The sequence below is a fragment of the Xenopus tropicalis genome, chromosome 7, assembly GCF_000004195.4.
Source record: "Xenopus tropicalis strain Nigerian chromosome 7, UCB_Xtro_10.0, whole genome shotgun sequence".
In the NCBI taxonomy this organism is placed as follows: Eukaryota; Metazoa; Chordata; class Amphibia; order Anura; family Pipidae; genus Xenopus; species Xenopus tropicalis.
The window spans coordinates 106376407-106389196 of NC_030683.2; the positions used below are offsets into that span (position 1 = coordinate 106376407).

Genomic DNA, 12790 nt, shown 5'->3' on the forward strand with positions numbered 1-12790 from the left:
TTTGTCACTTTCGGATCGCCAATACGATATTATCGTGACTAATACGATTTTACGTAAGCATTTTCGTGGTATTTGCGATCTTCAGAAATTTTCGTATCCAATCTGAATTTTTCCCTTTGGGATTCAAACTTGTGATTTCGTGAATCTGCCCCTAAGTCTCTCTCCACACTACGTCTTCCAGGTAATGTGGAGAGAGACTGGGTACCTGGAAGCCTTGGGCATGGTTAGGGCCATCATCAGGGGGATGCAGGGAAGAGTTCTGTCAGAAGCCCTGGTCAAATCAGGCTTAATTTCATCAGATCACCCCTGATTGCAGGGGCCTATATGGAAAAAGCAGAGGGGCAACAGTGAATCCAGGAGATAAGCATTAAGGTCAATGAACATACAGGACATACAGATATTTACACATATACTGTATATAGGAAAAACTCCAAAACTGTCCAGCATTTTTCAACACTCCTGTAACCTTCCCCAAGGACAAACTAAATATATATATTTACATTTTTTTGTGCTTTGTCACAAAGGGTTATCCTTTTGTGTTTCTTTGCCGGTAGCAGTGAAGTTAGACTGTAATTTCCACTGTGGCTCATTCTTTGCAAACATATGCTAATAATGGCTTATTTCATTGTTACAAAACTGGTTGCACCACTGTAATTCCTGCTGGAACAGATTAGAATTGTAGCGGTGTATCCCTTAAATAATCTCATGTGTCTTAATGGAAATTAAAAATAGTTTCCTTGAGAGTTCTCTTTATATAAACACACAAAATAAAAACTTCATTTAAACTCCTTTGGTTGTGCTGCCTTCACATGGGGTTATAATCACGGATCTCACCATTTCAATATTGGTTGTGAAGATTTGTATTTCTATCATTATATATATGCAAGTCATGCAAACCCAGTGGGTGAAAGGCCTCTATATATTATTCAAGTGTGTTCTATGCATTTTGTACCTTCTTACATTTACACAGGGACAAAAGAGGACTAGGTAGTCCAACATGGCAAATTTTGGCCAGCCACAGTTTATGTCAGTACAGGTATAGGACCCATTATCCAGAATGCTTGGGACCAAGGGTATTCCGGATAAGGGGTCTTTTCATAATTTGGATCTCCATACCTTAAAGTGATACTGACACGAAAAAACAACTTTTTAAAATATAAATCTACATAAAAAGTTGCCTATAGGTCGTGTTGATCATTTTTTACTGATAGGGCTGCTCTTGTAAGTAATTGTTACTTGAAGTTCCAAAACCTGACTGTTTTATCAACCTGACTGTCCCTTCTCAGCCTGTCAGTTATAGCTTCTAATGCTAACGGCCTCCTGCAGCACAAATATGGCAGCTCCCTCATAGAGGAACATGGGGGATCAGATTGGGAATGTAAAAGCTTGGACAAATACTTTTATGGCAAAATTATAAATAGCATGCAAAGACAATGTTATGACAGATGTAAAAATGGTTTCATTTCTGGTGTCAGTATCTCTTTAAGTCTACTAAAAAATCAATAAAACATTAATTAAACCCAATAGGATTGTTTTGCCTCTAATAAGGATTATTTATATCTTAGTTGGGATCAAGGTACTGTTTTATTATTACAGAGAAAAAAGAAATCATTTTTAAAATTCTGAATTATTTGATTAAAATGGAGTCTATGGGAGATGGGCTTTCCGTAAATCAGAACTTTCTGGATAACAGGTTTTAGGATAAGGGATCTGATACCTGTATTAGATTCAGTGTGAGAAATAGATTAAGGACTACCTCTGGGCTGCTAATACTTTGGCCAAACTCCAGTGCTTGGCAAGTCAATGACAAGCAGGGTCAGTAAGGATTCCATATGTAGCTTCATGAGTGAGTGTGGCCAAAGGCTGTCAGTGATATTCTGGACATCTGACATAGGGGCGCATTTAACAGGAAAGTTGTGTAAAAATACATGTTTAAAAGTTCATTGTTTCTATTGCTTCAAATAGTTGTGTTCTTTCTCAAGGGCAACAACCCAGACTATCACCCACACCATCTACTAAATACCCTCCCAGTGTTAAAAGCCTTAATTAGTCAGGTTGCTTGGGCAACCCATGTAAAAAGCAAGAAAGTAAATAAGTAATGAAAAAACACTCTGGACGTGGAACAGAACAAAAGGTGAACAATCCTACATGCATTTATAACAATCAGCAACACAGAATAGAATACAATTTATTGTAATATTGTGAATATTCATGTATCATATAACCAAAATCGTAATCCCATTGAATTACGCTATGTCATATTCTTTGTAAAGACTTTGCCAACCAAGCGCATCAGGTGTCAGAAATGCAGAAAGAAGCAAATTGGTGAGCGCAGCGTAATGTAGAAGAACCTGCCTCCCGGGGGGAGTTTTCAATACACTTTGGCACGTCACGGATTCCTTGAATGACGAAACCACATTAGCAATTCCCTCGGCACCATGCCAGACTTCTATGAATCCTAAAATATTAAGTGAAGAGGTTTGGCAATCACAGCGCTCAGCTCATTTAATACCCTGGGATGAATCCCATCCGGTTCTGAAACCTTTGTTTAGCTTTACGTGTTCAAGTCTCTTTTGAATTTCCTCCTGTGGGACCCGCTGTGTCAGCCTCACACTGCTTAGAAAAACCACAGCAGATTAACCATAAATTTAGTTGTGTAAATTAATTGTTATTTAATATATACTGTATATATACATATAATATACAGTTTGGTCGTTTCCCTGTGGGACCAAACTGTAAATTATATCCTTTTAAACAGTGCTTAGTGATGTTATCAGTTATAATCAGAGCTTAGTGATGTAATTCCTGTCACATGACTCACTAAAACTTGTATATTATAATTAATAAAGTACCCCCTGTTGTAAAATATGAGGATATTAGTGGTCACCTCAGAGTTGCATGACCTTAGCCCTTGTGCTTTTATATGATCATGAAACTGCTCGGTGACCTATAATATCCTTATATTTAACAATAGGGGGTACTTTATTCACTATATAAAATTTGCTTTGAGCATGTTTTCTCTAGGGATGCACCAAATCCAGGATTCGGTTTGGTATTTGGCCAGGATTCGGCAGGATTTTTGGCAGGGTTCAGTTTCGGCCGCAGTCCTGGCTGAACCAAATCCCAATTAGCATAAATTAGTATATGCTAATTAGCATTCGGAAGGGTTACATGTTAGGAGGGGAAAAATTTCACTGCTCCCCAATTTTTAACCCTTCCAGATCCTAAATAGCATATGGGTGGGTGGGTTCAGCTGAACCCAAAAAATTGGGTTCGGTGCATCCCTACTTTTCTCTATACACCTTTATTTGGCTCTGACCCCCCCAAAGCATCCTTCAGCTCCCCCCAGCATCCTCCAGGGCCCCCGAAGCATCCTTCATCTCCCCCCAGGGCCCCCCAAGCATCCTCCAGTCCCCCCCAGCGTCCTCCTGCTTCCCCCAGGGCCCCCCCGAAGCATCCTTCAGCTCCCCCCAGCATCCTCCAGGGCCCCCGAAGCATCCTTCAGCTCCCCCCAGGGCCCCCCCAAGCATCCTCCAGTCCCCCCCCAGTGTCCTCCTGCTTCCCCCAGGGCCCCCCCGAAGCATCCTTCAGCTCCCCCCAGCATCCTCCAGGGCCCCCTGAAGCATCCTCCAGTTCCTCTCCCCTGCGCCGGCTCCCCTGCGTGCTCCGACTTCGGTGACGTCCTCCGCTATGCCCTGCTGTTACCCGCTCCATCAGCGCTTATATAAGGTTGCGCCCTGTATGTGTGACAACCTTATATAAGCGCTGATGTAGCAGGTAGCAACAGGGCATAACGGAGGACGCCAGCAGTGAGAGGGCCCGGAATTGATTAAAGGGGGCTAGGAAAACTCTAGCACGGCCGGGCCCGGGACGACTGTACCCCCTGTGCCCCCCTGATGGTGGCCCTGATCATTCCATATCCCTGTTACTGCCAGCTCTGTGTGCTGACCAATGCCTTTGAGTTATGGTGATATGTCCTGCTTAGAATTTTGATTGCTAAGTGACCTGTTACGTGTTCTGATATAAATTCTACTCACAGCCTTTGCATAAAGATATACCCTAGAGCAACTACAGTAAGTACAGTTCTGCAGGAACAGCCCTCTAAGTTTGGTTATAACCTGCATGGAGACATACCATAGCACTGTGCTCGTTGGTATTCCCTGAACACATTACTAAAAAAAGAACAGATGTATATTACATGATAGCCTAGAACCCCAGTGCATTCTATTGATTCATATTAGATTCTATGAGAGAAATACTATGTGAGATTTTTTGCTTTAATTATTTACAGATTTTCTTAATCTTCTCATCAGCAGCCCAGAGCATACTGAGCATGTGCAGTGCCACTGAAACACAAAAGATGGCCCAATAAGATCAAAGATAGAAATCCCCTGTGGACAACATTGTAGGCATGGATCATTATGGGTATGAGCTGCTGAACCTTTGCACTATTACAGTGAGCTCAATATTTTATATATATATTTATGTTGGTTTGAAAAACTAAACAGACTGTTCTTCCACTTCAGCTTATTCTTCCACTTCTTATTCTTAGAGCCCCCCATTTTCTAAACGCTACTGCTCCTACAGTTTGAGGGGTACAACACCCAAACTCCCCACACTTCTTCTCTCTATAGCAGAGCAGGTTGCTTGTGCTTTTCTAAGCGATCCGGCCCTCCGTCTTTTTGTGGTGCCCAATTTTTTAATTGACTTTAAAGGAGAAGGAAAGGCTAATAAAGAGTTAATCCCAAGCTGCAGGCAAACCTTCAGTTCTCTCAATAGTGCCCTTAAGTCTCCCCATATTTCTCCTGTTCAGATGATCAGAAGCCAAACAGGAAGAAAAAACACTGAGCTGTGCAAAGGAGGCTCCCAGAATGCCTCGCTCCTGCACAGACCAAATGTACATGCTCAGTTAGTAAGATTATAAGGAAGCTTCCTGCTGATTGGCTCAGATCCACATTCCTAAGGGGGGGAGTGAGTTCTTAGCATTCTTGAGGGAGGGGGGAGCAGGAGAGAGCAGGAAGCAGAAAGCTGCGTGTCTCTGGCAGAGGAAAACAGACACAACTAATCTTTTGACAGAGTAGTCAGTGCAGCGTTTCTGTGTGTGCTTATGGCTGTATTTACATAGACCTTTCTGATAAAGCTTACTTAAGCTGGCCATACACGTGGCGATCTGACGATGTTTCGTACGACCATCGGTCGCACGAAACATCGTCAGATCCGCCACACACCATTCAGGGCTGAATCGGCAGGTAAGGAGGTAGAAACAATAGGATTTCTACCTCCTTCTGCCGATTCAGCTCTGAAGGGAGAATTTTGGTCAGGCGCCTTCTATGGCGCCCGATCAAAATTTTCTAACCTGGCCGATCGACGAGCCGACCGATTTCAGCAGCTTCCTGCGACATCGGTCGGCTCGCTGACATACCATACACGCACCGATTATCGTACAAAACGAGGTTTCGTACGATAATATCGGTGCGTGTATGGCCACCTTTAGTTTGTACCTTTCCTTCTCCTTTAACAGGGAAGATTTTCAAATTGCTGCCACTCTTACAGCTTTGAAGCTACACCCCCCAAGGAGGAGTCGACAACAGCCAAAATAATGGGGAAATTGAAACTGCTGCCACACTTACAGCTTTGAGGCTACACTCCCCAAACTTGAATCACACAGTCATGGGGTCAGCCTGAATGAAAATAGGATATTTCAATCAGATTTCATCTTTTGACTTTCAATGGAGGAAATTGAACCTGCTGCCATTCTCACAGTATTAACACCGGGGTCCCCAAACTCTTCACAGTTGGTCACTAGGGGACTGCATTTTTAGGTTTGAAAAAGTGGGTGGAGCCATTAACAACCAATCAGATTACACCTATTGAATTTTTTTGGTTTAAATTTAAAATGCTGCCATTCTTATACTATTTACGCCAGTGTCCCCAAACTTTTTACAGTTGCCCACTGGGGGACTAAGGTTAAAGGTTAGAAAAAGTAGGCAGAGCCACCAACAACCAACATCAGATTTCACCAATTGAATTTCATTGGTTTATATTTAAGCTGCTGCCTTTCTCACACTATTTATGTCAGGGTTCCCAAACTGCACAGTCAGGCATTGGGTGACTACGTATTCAAGGTTAGAAAAAGTGGGTGGAACCACCAACAGCCAATCCATTTCCACCCATTAAATTTCATTGGTTTATATTTAAAGAACAAGAACAAGTTTGTTCCTTACTGGACCTATGTCTCAATACCACTTACTTCAAGCACAAGGACGTTTTCTATAGACAAAAACATGGCTGTGCCATGGGTTCGCCTGTGTCTCCAATTGTAGCAAACCTTTACATGGAAGAAGTGGAAAAGAAAGCCCTGGACACCTTCAAGGGAACAACACCAAGTCATTGGTTCAGATATGTGGATGACACCTGGGTCAAAATTAAAGCATGCAAGGTTCCAGCCTTCACCAAACACATAAACTCGGTGGACAAAAACATCACGTTCACAAGGGAAGATGTGAAAGACAGCAAACTGGCTTTTTTGGACTGTGCTATAGTTATCAAAGAGGGGAGGGACCTGGATATTGAAGTATACAGGAAACCCACCCACACAGACCACTACTTGCTGTTTGATTCCCACCACCCTTTGGAACATAAACTGGGTGTAATTAGCACTCTACATCATCGGGCTGAAACGGTGGCATCCAATGCAGAGGCTAAGGAGAAAGAATATAAACATCTAAAAGGAGCTCTGAAAACTTGTGGGTACCCAGACTGGGCCTTCATCAAAACCAAATCAAAGACCAACAGAAAGACCAGACCTACAAACACAAGGGAGGAACACAGCAGGCGAAACAACATAGTCATTCCATATGTTGCTGGAACATCAGAAAAACTTAGGAGAATTTTCAACAAACATCGCATTCCTGTGTTTTTCAAACCCAGCAACACCCTGAGACAGAAGCTGGTGCACCCTAAAGACCCAACACCCAAGCACATGAAAAGTAATGTGGTCTATGCTGTCCAGTGTAGTGAAGAGTGCTCAGACTTATACATTGGGGAGACAAAACAACCTCTCTGTAAGAGAATGGCCGAACATAGGCGGGCAAACTCCTCAGGACAAGACTCAGCGGTCTATCTACACCTCAAAGAAAAAGGTCACTCCTTTGAGGACAGTAACGTGCATATTTTGGACCGAGAGGACAGATGGTTCGAAAGAGGTGTGAAAGAGGCCATTTATGCCAGCTTGGAAAAACCATCTCTGAACAGAGGAGGGGGCCTGAGACACCGCTTGTCACCAACATACAATGGCGCGTTGACATCCTTACCCCGGCAGTTTCACAACAGTTCACACTTCCAGTCATGTACTTTGAAGGATTAACACCTTCATCAATGAGAATCTTGGTACCATTGTGATTGGATCATTCCTTCTTACACCTGTCAGTTTCAGCTAACACCTAACTGAACAAGTTCAATGGAACCATTGTGATTGGATGTCTGTGACTCTACTACCATCAAGAGTTTAAATACCGGGGAATTCCCTACCAGTCATTTGAACTGAAGAAGCCACTCGGATGAGTGGTGAAACGTTTTCAAGAAAAACTCAGAAAAGTCCAGTTGTTTTAGACTTAATTCTACTAGATACTTTATATTTAAACTGATGCCATTATTTAAGTATTAATTACAGGGTTGTTAAACTTTGCAAAGTTAGTCACTGGGTATTTGCAGTTCAAAGTTAGAAAAAGTGGGCAGAGCCACCAACAGCTAATTGACTTTCAATGGTGAAATGTAAAATGCTGTCAGTCCCACAATTTTTACACCCCAAACTTTGCAGAATTGGTCACTGGGGGTAATACTAGTCCTTTAGACCAGTTAGATAGCGTGCTTACTGCATTTTGTCTGATAAATATAAAAAAAGGAAGGCACAAAATATTTGGCATGCATTTTATTGGTTCTTGCATAACTCTATATAATATTTTCATCCAATGTGCTTGGTATCCTCTTTATTTCCTTGTCTCTGTAACAGAAAACAGTTCACAAGTTTAAGTACAACACAGTGCTATACCCATTAAACCTTATCTAGTCAAGCAATGTTACTATACTGTAGTATATTTGTTTAATAACAGTGTACTAATGCCAGATATGTTTGGGCTACATGCAGGGCTGGATTAGTGGGTAACTAAACACTGTTGCTAAGCCATGCTTTACTCAGTTATTGCTGTACTGCAAAAAAAAAAAAAATGCAAAAAAAATCCTCTACTAAGAATCCCACCTAATCTGTGTAATTTTGGCAAGTGGAGCTAGCAATTAAACAGCAGTATGTGCTTTCTCCTGATGTTTAAGTACAGTGTAATATCATACAGTCAAATCACACGATAATCTTCATGTGTAATTGGCAGCAAGGTGACTGGTGAGCTGGTAATGAGCAGTCTCATTGGTGAATTCTCTTGCATTTGTAATTAAGTTCTTGCTCATCTAATGGCTGTGACAGACGGGGAGATTAGTCGTCCGCGACCAGGGAGATTTGTCACGGGCGACTAATCTCCCTGAAATGCCATCTCACTGGGTAGAATGTAAATCACGGCGCCGCGTATGCCATCCCACCAGCGATTTACATTCTATCTGATGGGAAGGTATTTCGGGGAGATCAATCTCCCCGTCTGTCACAGCCTTAAGATAGAGCACTAGCAAACAGTTTTATGCTATAAGCTGAAATGTACAATGGACATTATATTCAGATGAATTTTAATGATAATACAATGTATACAGAGGCTGACAGCTGCACTTCGAAAACAATCTGCAGGGCATTATAATGCATCTACATTGTGAATCCTTACCACATACTTGCACCCTGGGTAAATACATTGATTTCAATACCATAGCACAAAAGCAAATATTTCACATAAATATTGTCCCTGGCCTCTCTGTCTGGAAATTAAAATTTTAAATAATGGACCTGTTTTTTACAAAGCTGATGCTCCATCAGCCCCATTGTTAATCTGCCCCTGGTTGTATTTAGTATAACCTGTGCTGTTGTGAGCTTCTTTCAGTGGCTTTACAGCCTGCAAGTTCAACAATAGATTTCAAAAGGGTTATAGAAAAATAACTCAAGCTCTATAATAACCATTATCCAAGAACCTGTTTATATCTGCAAGAGAACAGGATATAAAAGCAAACAGCAATATCAGCCAAACTTGCCATATTCCTGTGCTGCTATACAGTTGCTATAAGTTACTGGGCCCAAGGAAGCCTTTGCTTAGCACGTTACTATTAACCCTTACTCTTTTCTGGGGTTTGCTCTCCATGTGTCCTTCAACAGCAGAACCTATCACTGTCTCACACATACTGTGTAAGAATAAAGCAGTAGATTTATAGAGACAATTGTATATCAGCAAACTTACTAGTGTTTTGGCTTTTTTCCATGCTCCTGACCATGTCCTGGTCTTTTTTCTTCACTTGGCTTGGCACTGTGGGTAAAGGCGGAATGTTCATGTCTGGGAGGGTGGCTTATTTCACCGCTTCCACTGTGGACTCCTGTATGATGAGGGACTCCAGTGGGGATAGCTTTCCCATGGTGAAGATCTCTCCTATGCCTGCCATGCTAGAAATGGAACAAAGTGTCAGCTGACTTATAAGTAGTTATTACAAATATAAAATATTACCAAGATACTTACTATACATCTCTAGTATAAACAGAAAGGTAAGATATTAGGCATAAGCAACTAATGCAACTCAGATGTTCTTTGTTTACAGACAGTAGACAAAGTAAGAGTTCAAGTCCAGTAATGACCCCTGGTTGCCCATTACTACATTTAGAAACCTATTGCAATTAGATGTTTGCTTGGCCGGAACACTTGACCAATAAATGCTAGCTGCTTTATGGTATACTTTGCTTTGGGCTTTTATTACATAAACTGAATTGTATGATGGTTGCCTTGATTACTGTAAAGTCAGAAAATATTTACTTAACTTTTGGCCAACTGGTGTAGTAACCCATTACCTTAAAGTTAATTGCTGATTAAGCCAGATCACTCTGAGTGAAGCAAAAAAACCTGCATCTTGCCAATGAATATTGCATTCCTTGAAGGCTGAGGACAGATTTAGGACATTCCTGCAGATACTTTCTAACTATGGCGCCATCAGTAAGTACAGGGCTGCATTATGCCTTGCTTTGCTTCCCTAGGGGCCCTAGTATTTGCAGCAAAGGGTTTGATAAATGACCCTTACTGTGTCAGTCAATGCTATACTGTAATGTTACTAATTGAAAATACTAAAAATCCCATCATACTCTATTAGATCCTTATGGAAGGGCAAAGACACAGGGGGTGATTAGTCACCACAACTTTTTTTAAAAAGATCAGAGTGTTAAAATTGTGATCTATGGGGACTTTGGATCATAAAGTAGGATTGTCAGCCTGGAAACTTCCAGATCTTGATACACTACAATGCCCTGCTGCCCACCAGCTTTACACTTGTCATAAATGGCCACATTGAGTAAAAGTCCAGATTGCTTTTCTCACCTCAGGTTCTTTGGGTGGATTTTTTGGAGGTAAGGGTGCTGCAGACCTTAACTCCTCAGGGTGTCCTGATGGCTTGTTCAGGTCATGGCTGACAGGTGGAGGAAGGCCGGTGCCTTTAGGTGGTGGTGATGGAGGAAGGCCAGTGCCTTTAGGTGGAGGAGGAGGCCTGAAGACTGCAGAACCATCTCCTTGATTTTGAGAAAGATAAAGAGAAATGAAATGACTGATATCAGTTTAACAATAAAATGAGACTATTTATTATTAGGCTATGATACTTTGTTAACTGGGATTGACATTTCTGTTATTTACTGTACCCTTTTTACCTTGAAATACACAAAACACATACCTGAATATAAAAAAGTGTGATCCCCGCCTTACAATCTGAAACATTTTATTCTATTAATTGTGTAATCAAATAAAAAACTTCTTTCCCAATATAGGATGACTTGCCACACACGCACAGTTCAATATATGCCTTTTTAAAATAAAGCTTACATTTCTATATTTTTAAATGTAAATGTAATTTTACATTTTAAAAGGTAGCCCCAAACTGTTTAAAGTTAAAGACTTTTTGCCCACTGACCAGGCTTTTGCCTTTTGGTCCCATAAAAAATGTAAGAAGCCCCTTTGGAAAATAAATAAATCTTAAGCAGATCAGTGTATACTCACCATGCTCACCTGGTCTCCCTGGGGGGTGGCCCAACCCTGGGGCCACTAGGGCAAGCAGCAGAACGTAGCAGATCATAGCTGGAAATCCCTTCTGTCACTTTTCAAATGAGAGAAGCAACTTTGCTATGAATGAAGAGGCAGCCACAGCTGACATTTAAAGCTCTTCAATGTCTACGCCCCTTGTGAAAATGCTTTGTGGTAGCCAATCAGAGGGAAGCATGAGTAAGCAAAAAATGATTTGACTGCAAAAGAAAAAAGGGTGATAGGGTTACAGGTGTGGCGCCTCATCACTAAACAAACTTACAAAGGATTTGTGCTCCAGGTAATTACGGTGTAACCTCTTTGACCTGATACAGTATTATTTATAGATTATTAGTGATGCATTTTTTTTGCAAATTCACATAAATACAAAAAACTACAGATTCACAAAACTCTGTCAACCCCCCCAAATGTCAGTTTGATGGTCATATAATATGATTATAACACAACAACTATACGTTGGCAATGATCATATCCTAGGACCACACTTCCATATTTATATATAAATAAAACACTACATGAATATCCTGTAAATGATATCCTTATTATATCCTTATAAATAGTGCTTAGTGATGTCATCAGTTATTATTAGTGCTTAGTGATGTCATTTCTATCACATGACTTGAATTTGTGCATTATAATAAATAATGTAAAAATGAGGATATTAGAAATTACCTCCAGGTTTTATGACCTTTATATTAATATAAAATAATGCTTATATTTTACAATAGGGGTACTTTATTCACTATATCGGTGATCCCCAACCAGTGGCTCGCAAGCAAAATATTGCTCACCAAACCCTTGGATGTTGCTCCCAGTGTCCCCAAAGCTAGGCTGCCAGTCCACATAAGGCCTACCAGTAGCTAATCACAGCCCAAATTTGGCCACACCAGGAACTTTTTGCATGCTTGTGTTGCTCTCCAATTTTTTTTATATTCGAATGTGGCTCGTGGGTAAAAAAGGTGGATCCCTGCCCTACATGAATAGGAAGTGAGCAGTTGATGGTGCAGGGAGAGACAAAGGGACCCCCCTACAGTCAAATGACCTCTTGCTACTTGCTTTGGTGCCTGCTCAAAAATGTTTATTGGTTAAGGAAGAGGTTTTTAGACCCTTTTGAGGTTCAACATTTGATGATGGCTGTGCTTAACATATGAAAATGTAACAGGCATATACAGCGATCTAACAGTGTATGTAAGCATTCATTTTTCAAATTAAATGACCCTCAGGCTGGCCTTCTAGGAGTATATAGCAGTATATAGGAGTATATATAGTATATAGGAGTATCCTAAATCTCACACTAAGGGGCAGATTTACTAATGCACGAATGGACCGAATGCGTCCGAACGCGTTTTTTCGCAATGATCGGTATTTTTGCGACTTTTTCGTCGCTGTCGCGACTTTTTCGTATGTCCCGCAAATTTTTTGTCGCTGTTACGACTTTATCGTATATTTTCCGCAACTTTTTCGTCGCCGTCGCAAAAAAATCGGATTGGTTTTTCCATCGTTTACAATTGCTCAATACGAAAAAGTTGAAAAAAATTCGTTTCCAATCCGATTTTTTCCCATTCGGATTCGTT

At 41.1% G+C, this 12790-nt stretch overlaps 1 protein-coding gene across 1 annotated transcript; it reads right to left on the reverse strand.

Annotated features, from left to right (window-relative positions):
- Window positions 1-7915: 7915 nt before the first annotated feature.
- Window positions 7916-11306, reverse strand: xa-1 (anterior and ectodermic-specific protein). Its single transcript, XM_002943223.5, has 4 exons — window positions 11175-11306; window positions 10506-10693; window positions 9387-9586; window positions 7916-8002 (listed from the first exon to the last, which is right to left on the reverse strand). Coding segments are annotated over exons 1-4 (465 nt in total). The 5' UTR covers window positions 11251-11306; the 3' UTR covers window positions 7916-8001.
- Window positions 11307-12790: the final 1484 nt, after the last annotated feature.

Bases quoted from the DNA above. Each gene is read 5' to 3' on its own strand.
- xa-1 (XM_002943223.5), bottom strand. From the start codon at position 11,250: ATGATCTGCTACGTTCTGCTGCTTGCCCTAGTGGCCCCAGGGTTGGGC. The intron at 10,694-11,174 runs GTGAGTATACAC...CTCAAAATCAAG, and splicing joins AGGGAGACCAGGTGAGCATG to GAGATGGTTCTGCAGTCTTC. The intron at 9,587-10,505 runs GTGAGAAAAGCA...TTCCATTTCTAG, and splicing joins ATCCACCCAAAGAACCTGAG to CATGGCAGGCATAGGAGAGA.